General features: G+C 32.4%; 1 protein-coding gene across 5 annotated transcripts in view; it reads left to right on the plus strand.

Moving 5' to 3' along the window:
• The window catches only part of LOC119498996 (dipeptidyl aminopeptidase-like protein 6), a 101,813-nt gene extending 93,730 nt beyond the window's left edge, over positions 1-8,083 (plus strand). For all 5 annotated transcript variants that reach the window (XM_037788175.1, XM_037788176.1, XM_037788177.1 and 2 more), the window contains 12 exons: positions 6-53; positions 146-258; positions 1,011-1,058; positions 1,183-1,281; positions 1,402-1,471; positions 3,072-3,260; positions 3,341-3,395; positions 3,555-3,660; positions 3,780-3,835; positions 3,959-4,031; positions 4,149-4,222; positions 6,778-8,083. In XM_037788175.1, coding sequence (XP_037644103.1) covers positions 6-53; positions 146-258; positions 1,011-1,058; positions 1,183-1,281; positions 1,402-1,471; positions 3,072-3,260; positions 3,341-3,395; positions 3,555-3,660; positions 3,780-3,835; positions 3,959-4,031; positions 4,149-4,222; positions 6,778-6,924 — 1,078 coding nt within the window. In that variant the 3' untranslated portion in view covers positions 6,925-8,083. The remainder of the gene's footprint in view (positions 1-5; positions 54-145; positions 259-1,010; positions 1,059-1,182; positions 1,282-1,401; positions 1,472-3,071; positions 3,261-3,340; positions 3,396-3,554; positions 3,661-3,779; positions 3,836-3,958; positions 4,032-4,148; positions 4,223-6,777) is intronic.
• The last annotated feature ends 4,900 nt before the right edge of the window (positions 8,084-12,983 follow it).

Genomic DNA, 12,983 nt, shown 5'->3' on the forward strand with positions numbered 1-12,983 from the left:
TCCAGATACTTTCTGAGCACAGAGGACGACCCCAAACGACGGCACTTGTACAGGTAGGATTTGCTTCCGAGTTACGAGTACTTCTGTGTTTTCTGCAAGTGCTGTTCAAGGTATACAATGATGCTCACTCAGTGCCATCCCACAGTGCCGACACAATCCCTCCGTTCAACCGCTGCTGCCTGTCTTGTGAGTTCAAGTGCGGCTACGTGGACGTTTCATTCAGCCACAACATGCAGTACTTCTTACTCAACTGTAAAGGTGAGCATCCTCATCCTTGAATCTCTCAAGGCTGTTTTTATAACAGTGGACTGAGATGCGATTTATATTCCAGCTCTCCTGAGAATGAAAGTCTTCTGCGGGAGGCAGAAAGCGTAACTGAATTAGTGCTCCATGTCAGGTTGAGAGCTTATATCGAACTGGACATTAGCAGATAACCTCAAACCACTGCTGGATCCCTCTGATTAGCCACAGAAATAAATGTATTGTCTGACTGCATGCCGAGAGTCATGTGAGCTCTACTGACTTGCTGGCAGCGTGTGCAGGCTCTCTGCTTTTACTATTTGTCATATGAAAATGCATTGTGTTGTTGTTTACTAGATATTCCTCGTGTTCCTCAGAGACACTCTGTCATTGTTTTTTTCGCCCTTGTGGTTTCATCGCAGGGGCACAACATCACGGTTTCTATGGAGGTTGATTTGTTTAGGGGGCTCCTGAGAGAGGAAAAGTGCCAGTGGCTTTCTTCATTAATTGGATCTTTGGGGAGCAGCTCCATTGTGAAATAATAAGCTACTTCCTCATGGGACGGAAGTAGATTATTAACTGCAGAGCTCGCTGAGAGGGATGTTGTTGGCTGGTCTGTTTAAGATGAGACAGGAAGATGTTTCCGTTGCAGAGGAAGGCTGGGTTTCAGAGGCTTGATTACTGGTGTGGTGGAGGGATTTGTGCTTTTTGTCAATGCCTTCTATTATTGCATTGTTGTTAACTGATTGTCCCTGAATTGTTCTGTGCAGGTCCGGATATACCGAGTGTGGCTATCTATAGCACCGAGAACAAACAGAGTGAGTGTTGTCTCAGTAGTGTTGTCCGTCTACCTCACCATGTTCAACAAACTGCACTGAATGATATGAATATGTTTTGTCATCGAGAGATTGTAACAAACCTGTTTAATCTGCTTAACTGCAGAGGTGTTTGACGTGGAGACAAACGAAAGAGTAAACTACACGTACAACAACATGCAGATGCCCAGTGTGGAGTACGAGACCATCACTATAGACGACTACAGTATGTGCTCATGTTGAATTAGCAAATACACAATTACCTATGTGTACACCCTAATGAAATTACATCCAGTCATCTTGTTATGTTATGAGATTCCCATTAACCTCGTCGTATCTGTTGCAGCTCTGACAATGCAGATTCTGAAGCCAGCTGGATTCATACTTACAGCCCATTACCCCCTACTGCTGCTAGTGTAAGTATGAATACGTCTGACTGTTTTTATGAAACTGCACAGAATATTATCAACACTTGAATGCACCAATAAGCAATTACTTTCACTATCATTTAAAAAGGATACTAAACTACTAGCAATTTAGTATTGCACTTCCCTAAATTTGGGGGACTCACAGGAGTCGTATTAAACACAGAATGGTTAAAAAGGTTTGGATATCCTGACGTTCAGTCCTTAGTATGGGTCAGGATAAAAAAAACAATGGATCCTCCATTTCCCATAATGCAACTCAAAAGTGGCTTTTGTAGACCCTACCTGCCTGGTAGCAGCACATGCATTTTAAGCTCAAGGCACTGCATGAAAAACTTTTTCGACCCCGTGAATGCACGTAAACGTCACTGATTCCCGGCAGTTAATGGCAGTTTACAGCCTGTGTTTTCACCCCCTAAACTACCTGGCTAGAACCTCCCTCGCTCCAGCATTGGATGCAACCAACACTTAAAAAGGAAAAACACTTGTGATTTGTTGGTAGCTCTGTAACAACTGGTCACTCTGGGCCATTATTATACAGGCTTGGATAAACCCCTCTCTTACAATAATAATATTTATTATTAATAAGTTAAAGTCATGTGTATAATTAGTAAGCCTATGTCAAAAAATACTTGCGAGGAACATGGTGATTAAAAGTAAAAGCTTTATTGATACAGCAGGAATAGCAAATGTACAAACACAACTGTGTGAAAACAACAACCATAGCTTTCAAAGTGTCCAACCACTGTCTGGAAAAATAGTTCGCCTACAGCCAGACCTGGAGCATCACATGCCGCCTCTGAGTCGTATGTATTTGGTGTCATTCTGTCCAAACGTGGTTCAATGTGCAGACTTCTGGGATGCATAGCCGTCAATCCAGACATCGACTGTGATGTCCCTCCAGAAACACACGTCATCTGTTGTTTTACAGGCAACTGGAAAACAATTTAATGTGTATTTTATAGATAAAAACGCAAAAACCCCACAATAAAAGTATTTAAGAAGTATCTAAAAATTTTAAGTATTTAAAAAAAGATAGATGCTTAACTGCATTTCGTTGTGTCAGAAGGCTACATATACTCAATAACAATTAATTTGTCAAAGTTGTTCACTTTAAAATTATTTTGAAAAAGACAGAAAAACTGCAGATATTCATGTTTGTGCAGCTGCAAATGGCAAATGCTTTACACTTTTGCTTGATAAATGAGTAATCATTCACTAAAACAGTTGTCAATTAATTTTCTGAGTTGTTTCAGAACCACAATATAATACTTAAATGTATATAAACCAGAATATCCTGCACAAGATGCAACATTTGTGAAAATTGTACTATTAAATAGTTTGATAAGGTAGTGATGTATTGGACTACATTACATTGCAAGGTAATCCCTTTATTTCCTTGTAGCTGTTGTGTAAAATAGAATTTATAAAAAATTTAATTTTGACGTTAAACATATTTTGTCCAGTTATGATACCAACAATACTGAAATAAAATGTGTGTCTTCCTCTTAACAAGAATCCCATCTAATAATAAGCTCTGAGAAATGTGTCAATTCTTAAAAGGACCAACATGTCCGTGGTTTTCCTACAGAGACGGTACGCCCGGCGGGCAGATGGTGTCGGAACAATTCTGGGTGGACTGGGCCACAGTTCTGGTCAGCAGCTACAGCACCATCGTCATCCGCTTTGACGGCCACGGCAGCGGCTTCCAGGGCACCAACCTTCTCCACAAAGTCAAGAGGAACCTGGGAAAACTGGAGGACCAGCTGGAGGCACTCAAGTCAGTCTTTAACGGCCAGCATGAGGAGGCCTTCGTAGTCTAAAACACTGGAAGTTTTACCAGTTTTCTTTCATTTTTAGGTTCATATCCAAAGAGCCTTATATTGATCAGAGTCGAATGGGAGTTTATGGAAAGGTAAGGAGGACACATGCTCAAAGAGGCTCCTGAGATGTACTGTAATTTTGATTTGAGTTAACTGCATTGATAGAGATACAGCAACTGCCACACATGGAAATTACCACAAAGTAGAATTAATTAGATTTCTTAATGTGTTTTTCCCCTACCTTTGTTCAGGCCTACGGAGGATATTTAGCCACGTTGCTTCTGAGCTCTGAGGAGTTAATTCACCCACTTAAATGTGGAACAGCAGTCTCCCCCATCACAGATTTCGAGCTATATGGTATAACTTTCGTTTTTTGTTTTTCTTCTATGGATGTGTTAAAGATGTCATGCTCTTGAGACGGTGTCTGAAGTCGCCCAATCTTTCTAACTCCGTTTTTCCTCTTTTCCAAATGGCAGCATCTGCATTTTCAGAACGATACCTCGGCTCAAAGACAGATTCCACAGTATATACGGTAAAGTTTGAACGTTTCAGTCTCCTTATCCAAATCAAGCACCAAGATGTTTAGCTAAAGTGTACAGGGATAGAGTTAAGAGTCGTTATATATGGTGGGTCTCCCTCTCTCTTTTTCCTTCAGAAGGCTAATTTAGCACACAGAGCGGGTCCGCTTCTGCAGAAGCAGTACTTGATAATTCACCCAACTGCTGACGGTAAAAGACACAACTTTTATATATTATTTCTCAATACTGCAGCGAATTAAACTAACTATTTCACTGTGCTCACACCCTAATGTGTTGTCTCCAATCTTATATTTTACACTACTGCAGAAAAGGTTCACTTCCAGCACACGGCCAAATTTATCAATCATTTAATCAACGAGAAGGCCAATTACACTCTACAGGTGAGATTCTGATATCACCTGATAAATGTACCTGTATAACTGTGGTGATTTGATTGGACTGACTCATGCTATACTAAGGCTATTTAGAGATACTATACTATGGGTTATGGCTTTTTCCTCATATTATACTATGGCTTTTTTTTACATATTATAGTATGACTTTTTTATGATTTTTTTTTTAACATACTATACTATGATTTTTCTAGCACTTTATTCAACATACATTTTTTTTCAGCATACTTTACATGGACTTTTTGTGACTTTTTGACGTACTATACTATGAATGTTTTTAGGACTTTGTTCGGCATACTATACTATGACTGACTTTTTTCGACATGCTATGACTTTATAATTTTTTTCGATATAAACTTTGATTTTTTTGCAATACTATACTATGACTTTGTATAACTTTTTGACATACTATACTAATGCTTTTTTATGACTCTTTTCAACATAATACTATGACATTTTCATGACTTTTTAATATAGTATACTATGACTTTTTATGTCTTTTTTTGACATGTGTTCTATGACGTTTTAGCAATTATATCCTATGACTTGTTAATTTTTCCTCAATGTACTATGCTACAACCTCTTTATCACTTTTTTAGCAGAACTATACTATGACTTTGATTTTTTTTCCTGACATACTCTCCTGGGACTTTTTAGTAATACTATACTATGTTTTTTTTTTTTTTCTTTTCACACTATGACTTTTCTATCACTTTTTTTTAGACATACTATACTAAGACATTTTTGCAACATACTGTACTATGATTTTTTTTCGACACTCTATAATATGGCTTCTTTTCAACATTTTTATGATGTGATTTCATGTACTATGACTTTTTCATAACTTTTTTTGACTATATGATTTTTTTAATGATTTTTTTTTACATACTGACTTTTTTATTAAATATTTTTTACACACTATACTATGACTTTTTTGCCTTTTTCGACATACTATATTGTGACTTTTTTATCACTTTTTTTGATGTACTATACTATGACTTTATTTTTTCGACATACTATACTATGATTTTTTAAATTTTTTTCGACATACTATACTATGACTTTTAATTTTGCGACGGACTATACTATGACTTTTTTTTATTTTTTTGACATAATGTACCATGACAATTTTTTTACATACTATCCTATGATTTTTTTAAGACTTTTTTTTAAATGCTATACCCACACTATACTATGACTTTTTTGCCTTTTTCGACACTATTATTTTTTCATCATAATATACTAAAACTTTTTTGACTTAATATACTATGACTGTTTTATTTCGACAAACTATAATATAACTATTTTTTTAAACATATTATACAATGACTTTTTATTTTTTTCGACATGCTATACTATGCCTTTTATTTTCGACATACTGTGGCTTTTTTTTGACATACTATACTGTAACTTTTTCATTTTTACGATATACTACACTAGGACTTTATTTCGACATACTTCACTAGGACTTTTTTTGGACATACACAGCCTTTTTATTTTTTGGCATACTATACTATGACTTTTTTCGACTCACTATGCTATGACTTTTTCAAAAGTTTTCGACAAACTACACTATAACTTATATTTGACATACTATACTATGACCTTTTTAATTTTTTTCGACATATTATATTATGACTTTTTTTATTTTTTCAACATACTATACTATGACTTTTTTCGACTCACTATGCTATGACTTTTTCAAAAGTTTTCGACAAACTACACTATAACTTATATTTGACATACTATACTATGACCTTTTTAATTTTTTTCGACATATTATATTATGACTTTTTTTATTTTTTCAACATACTACACTATGACTTTTCTTTTTACATACTATAATATGATGTTTTTTTCAACATACTATCATATGACTTTTTTGACATGCGATACTATGACTTCATTACGACATACTTTACTATGACTTTTTTTTTTCTACATACTATGACTATTTTTTTAATATATTATGCTATGACATTTTCGACATACTATACAATGACTTATTTGGATTTTTTCGACATACTATACTATGACTTTTTCTTCGAAATACTTTACAATGCCCTTTTTTCAACATATTATACTATGAGTTTAATTTCGACATACTACACTGACTTTTTTATGTTTTCGACATAGTATACTATAACTTTATTTTTTTGACATACAATACTATGACTTTTTTTAATTATTTCGAAATACTATACTATGACTTTTTTTTGACATACCACACTATGACGTTTTTGCAATACTATACTAGGACTTTTTTTTATTATTTCTATATACTATATTATGACTTTTTTTCGACATACTATACTATGACTTTTACATTTTTTCAACATATTGACTATGACTTTTTTTCGACTTACTATGCTATAGATTTTTCTTTTTTTTCTGTTTTATATTATTGTAAATTCAGCATTTATGAATTGTTGGTCAGTTTTGTCACATGTCATAAACTAAATGGTTAATCAATTAACAAAAAATGATGAAATTATAATGTCAGGTGCAGCTCTATAAATCTATTCCTGGATATTTATCTACAGATATACCCAGATGAGGGACACTTCCTCCACAGTGACGGGACACGGCAGCACCTGAGCCAATCCCTAGTCAACTTCTTCGAGGTGTGTTTCCGGGCGCCGGAGATACTGACGGTGGACCAGCAGGAAGAGGACGAGGATGACAATTAAGCCTGCTCCTCCGAGCAGCCCCCGGCCAGCTATTACAGCACAATATGCAACAGATCTTTCTAAACCAGTCAACCCACACCACCTGCTGTCCAATCAGATTTTAGCTCTACTCTGATGCGCAGCACCTGCATGTGCAAAATCGGCCTCGGCCTGCAACCCCTCTCCTCACCTCATGCTGGCTGCTGGTCAGAAAGACAAAATAAATCTCAGCTGTGAACAGTCAGTTCTCTCACTGCTATTGGAATATATGAACTAGTACTCCCTCTGGTGGACAAATAGAGGATCAACATAACGTCCTTTGAGCAATGCGTCTCCATTCCACACCAGGTTCATTAATCGGGCGCTTTGCAGCACAAAATAACCCCCGTGAAGATCGGTTCATTATGTTAAGATTTAACTTTTGACAGTTTCTGATAACCTTGCCAACCAACTTACTGATTATTGTGTTCATGAGTATGATTACTGCTACTTGTTTCTCAGAATTTCTCTGTTCAGTGTTTTGTCTTTGAGTGAATGTCTGGCTGCATCAGTCTGTAGTTGCTTTACAAAACAAGGGCACAATGTTTAACTTGTGTTGTACTCCAAAAAACAAAGTGTCTATCCTGAAATGGTTTGAAATCACATTTTCCCACGTCATATTTCTGAATTGAACTCTTGTTCTTTTAGTCACTGTGCCTTACTGTGGGTGGTTTGTTCATGTTGGGAGCCCACATGACACTGAAAGTGAGTAAATATGGATAGGCCTTGTCTGAATTGTGGACTCAGAACCAGATGATTTAATTTTCCTCAAATAATAGCCAGTTATTAGTGAGGGAGGTTTAAATCCCAAGGTATGGCACATTTTATCTCAAAACATGGAAAGAACTGAATACAAATTAATTGTATGTCTGCTTGAAAGATGGTATTATACTGACAAAAATGTAAAGTTCTTGATATTTACCTTCAAAACTGGCATACTGATGAGTCAACTATGCTGAATTTTCATTATTTTGTGAATTACTTTGACTTGTGTGTTAAATGGCTTGACTATCTCCCCATGTCACTTTCGTTAGTATTGTTAGTGGTTTCTAGTCAGCTGATGTACAAAGTGTATAAATCTTATATTGTTTAAGTCTTTATGTTGAATGTGCAACTTGTATATAAAGCATTTTGAAATGTATCTTTCATTGGCTGTTTTTTTTAAATCTTTTTTTGACATACTATACTATGAGTTTATTTATTTTTTCAACATACTATTCTATGACTTTTTTTCCACATACAGTAGTATGTCGAATAAAAGTCATACCATAGTATGTCGACAAAAACTCATAGTATAGTATGTAAAAAATAAAAGTCATAGTATAGTATGTTGAAAAAATTAAAAAGTTGTAGTATATGTTGAAGAAAAGTCTTAGTATGTCGAAAAAATAAGTCTTACTATACTATGTCGAAAAAAGTCATAGTATAGTATGTCGGAAAAAAAACAGAATTGTATGTCAAAGAATAAGTCATAGTATAGTATGTTGAAAAAAGTCGTAGTATAGTATTTCAAAATAATAAAAAAGTCATACTATAGTATGTCGAAAAAAACTCAATAGTATGTCGAAAAATTAAAAAGTTATCGTATGTCGATAAAAACTCACAGTATAGTATGTTAAAAAAATAAAAAGTCATAGTAAGTATGTTGAAAAAGTCGTAGTATATTATTTCGAAATAATAAAAAAGGTCATCATATAGTATGTCAAAAAAATAAAAATGTTGTAGTATGTCGATAAAAACTCAGTATAGTATGTCAAAAAAATCATAGTATAGTATGTTGAAAACAGTCATAATATAGTATGTCGTAAAAAAACTCAATAGTATGTCGAAAGAAAAATAAATAAAAAAAATAATTAAAGAAAAGCATAATATAGTTTGTAAAAAAAACAAAAGTTATAGTAAAAATAAAAAAGTTATAGTTTAATGTCGAAAATAACTCAGTTTATTGTGTCAAAAAAAATTTAAAAAGTCATAATAAAGTATGTAAAAAAATAAAAAAGTCATAGTACAGTATGTCGAAATAAAGTTGTAGTATAGTATGACAAAAAAATAAAAGTTATAGAATGTTGAAGAAAAGTCTTAGTATTTTGAAAAAATAAACAGTCATAATATATTATGTTGAAAGAAGTCATAGTATAATATGTCAAAGAAAACTAACAATAGAATGTCGAAAAAATTAAAAAGTTATAGTATAATGTCGAAAAAACTCACGATATAGTATGTCAAAAAAATAAAAAAGTCATAGTATAGTATGTTGAAAAAAGCCATTGTATAGTATTTCGAAATAATAAAAAAAGGTCATTGTATAGTATGTCGAAATAAAGTCGTAGTATAGTATGTTGAAAAAAGTGATAGAATAGTATGTCGGAAAATATAAAAAAGTCATAGTATAGTATGTTGAAAAAATAAAAAGGTTATACTATATGTATGTCAAAAAAAATCATAGTATGGTAGGTCGAAAAAATCAAAAAAATCATAGTATAGTATGTTGAAAAAACAAAGAGTCATAGTATAGTATGTTGAAAAAAGTCATAGTATGTAAAAAAAAAAAAACAATTATTGTATAATTTGTCAAAAAAATAAAAAAGTCATATTAATGTACGTCCAAAAAGTCATAGTATAATATTTCAAAAATAAAGAGAAATCACAGCATCGTTTATCGAAAATAGTCATAGTATAGTATGTCAAAAAATAAGTCATAGTTCTAGACTTTTGTTCTACATACTATGACTTTGTTTTTTTTTATTATTTTGATATACTATACTATGACTTTTAAATTTTTTTGACATACTATAGTATGACTTTTTTTTACATACTATACTATGACTTTTTCGAGATACACTATGACTGTTTTTTTGTTTTTTACATACTATACTATGACTTTTTTTTTTTTTTTTTCCGACATACTATACTACAACTTTATTTGATAGACTTTACTTTTTACAGCACAATATGCAACAGATCTTTCTAAACCAGTCAACCCACACCACTTGCTGTCCAATCAGATTTTAGCCCTCCTCTGATGCGCAGCACCTGCATGTGCAAAATCGGCCTCGGCCTGCAACCCCTCTGCTCACCTCATGCTGGCTGCTGGTCAGAAAGACAAAATAAATCTCAGCTGTGAACAGTCAGTTCTCTCACTGCTATTGGAATATATGAACTAGTACTCCCTCTGGTGGACAAATAGAGGTAATAGATAATGATAGATAATAATAATCAGTTCAGTTCATTATGTAAAGATTTCACTTTTGACAGTTTCTGATAACATTGCCAACCAACTTACTGATTATTGTGTTCATGAGTATGATTACTGCTACTTGTTTCTCAGAATTTCTCTGTTCAGTGTTTTGTCTTTGAGTGAATGTCTGGCTGCATCAGTCTGTAGTTGCTTTACAAAACAAGGGCACAATGTTTAACTTGTGTTGTACTCCAAAAAACAAAGTGTCTATCCTGAAATGGTTTGAAATCACATTTTCCCATGTCATATTTCTGAATTGAACTCTTGTTCTTTTAGTCACTGTGCCTTACTGTGGGTGGTTTGTTCATGTTGGGAGCCCACATGACACTGAAAGTGAGTAAATATGGATAGGCCTTGTCTGAATTGTGGACTCAGAACCAGATGATTTAATTTTCCTCAAATAATAACCAGTTATTAGTGAGGGAGGTTTAAATCCCAAGGTATGGCACATTTTATCTCAAAACATGGAAAGAACTGAATACAAATTAATTGTATGTCTGCTTGAAAGATGGTATTATACTGACAAAAATGTAAAGTTCTTGATATTTACCTTCAAAACTGGCATACTGATGAGTCAACTATGCTGAATTTTCATTATTTTGTGAATTACTTTGACTTGTGTGTTAAATGGCTTGACTATCTCCCCATGTCACTTTCGTTAGTATTGTTAGTGGTTTCTAGTCAGCTGATGTACAAAGTGTATAAATCTTATATTGTTTAAGTCTTTATGTTGAATGTGCAACTTGTATATAAAGCATTTTGAAATGTATCTTTCATTGGCTGTTTTTTTAAAATCTTTTTTTGACATACTATACCCATACTATGAGTTTATTTATTTTTTCAACATACTATTCTATGACTTTTTTCCACATACAGTAGTATGTCGAATAAAAGTCATACCATAGTATGTCGACAAAAACTCATAGTATAGTATGTAAAAAATAAAAGTCATAGTATAGTATGTTGAAAAAATTAAAAAGTTGTAGTATATGTTGAAGAAAAGTCTTAGTATGTCGAAAAAATAAAAGTCTTACTATACTATGTCGAAAAAAGTCATAGTATAGTATGTCGGAAAAAAAACAGAATTGTATGTCAAAGAATAAGTCATAGTATAGTATGTTGAAAAAAGTCGTAGAATAGTATTTCAAAATAATAAAAAAGTCATACTATAGTATGTCAAAAAAGTCATAGTATAGTATGTCGAAAAAAACTCAATAGTATGTCGAAAAATTAAAAGGTTATCGTATGTCGATAAAAACTCACAGTATAGTATGTTAAAAAAATAAAAAGTCATAGTAAGTATGTTGAAAAAGTCGTAGTATAGTATTTCAAAATAATAAAAAAGGTCATATAGTATGTCAAAAAAATAAAAATGTTGTAGTATGTCGATAAAAACTCAGTATAGTATGTCAAAAAAATCATAGTATAGTATGTTGAAAACAGTCATAATATAGTATGTCGTAAAAAAACTCAGTATGTCGAAAGAAAAATAAATAAAAAAAATAATTAAAGAAAAGCATAATATAGTTTGTAAAAAAACAAGTTATAGTAAAAATAAAAAAGTTATAGTTTAATGTCGAAAATAACTGTTTATTGTGTCAAAAAAAATTTAAAAAGTCATAATAAAGTATGTAAAAAAATAAAAAAGTCATAGTACAGTATGTCGAAATAAAGTTGTAGTATAGTATGACAAAAAAATAAAAGTTATAGTATGTTGAAGAAAAGTCTTAGTATTTTGAAAAAATAAACAGTCATAATATATTATGTTGAAAGAAGTCATAGTATAATATGTCAAAGAAAACTAACAATAGAATGTCGAAAAAATTAAAAAGTTATAGTATAATGTCGAAAAAACTCACGATATAGTATGTCAAAAAAATAAAAAAGTCATAGTATAGTATGTTGAAAAAAGCCATTGTATAGTATTTCGAAATAATAAAAAAAGGTCATTGTATAGTATGTCGAAATAAAGTCGTAGTATAGTATGTTGAAAAAAGTGATAGAATAGTATGTCGGAAAATATAAAAAAGTCATAGTATAGTATGTTGAAAAAATAAAAAGGTTATACTATATGTATGTCAAAAAAAATCATAGTATGGTAGGTCGAAAAAATCAAAAAAATCATAGTATAGTATGTTGAAAAAACAGAGTCATAGTATAGTATGTTGAAAAAAGTCATAGTACAGTATGTTGGAAAAAAAGTCATAGTATGTAAAAAAAAAAAAAAAATATTGTATAATTTGTCAAAAAAATAAAAAAGTCATATTAATGTACGTCCAAAAAGTCATAGTATAATATTTCAAAAATAAAGAGAAATCACAGCATCGTTTATCGAAAATAGTCATAGTATAGTATGTCAAAAAATAAGTCATAGTTCTAGACTTTTGTTCTACATACTATGACTTTTTTTTTTTTTATTATTTTGATATACTATACTATGACTTTTAAATTTTTTTGACATACTATAGTATGACTTTTTTTTACATACTATACTATGACTTTTTCGAGATACACTATGACTGTTTTTTTGTTTTTTACATACTATACTATGACTTTTTTTTTTTTTTTCCGACATACTATACTACAACTTTATTTGATAGACTTCACTTTTTACAGCACAATATGCAACAGATCTTTCTAAACCAGTCAACCCACACCACTTGCTGTCCAATCAGATTTTAGCTCTACTCTGATGCGCAGCACCTGCATGTGCAAAATCGGCCTCGGCCTGCAACCCCTCTCCTCACCTCATGCTGGCTGCTGGTCAGAAAGACAAAATAAATCTCAGCTGTGAACAGTCAGT

The sequence above is a fragment of the Sebastes umbrosus genome, chromosome 12, assembly GCF_015220745.1.
Source record: "Sebastes umbrosus isolate fSebUmb1 chromosome 12, fSebUmb1.pri, whole genome shotgun sequence".
NCBI classification, from domain to species: Eukaryota; Metazoa; Chordata; class Actinopteri; order Perciformes; family Sebastidae; genus Sebastes; species Sebastes umbrosus.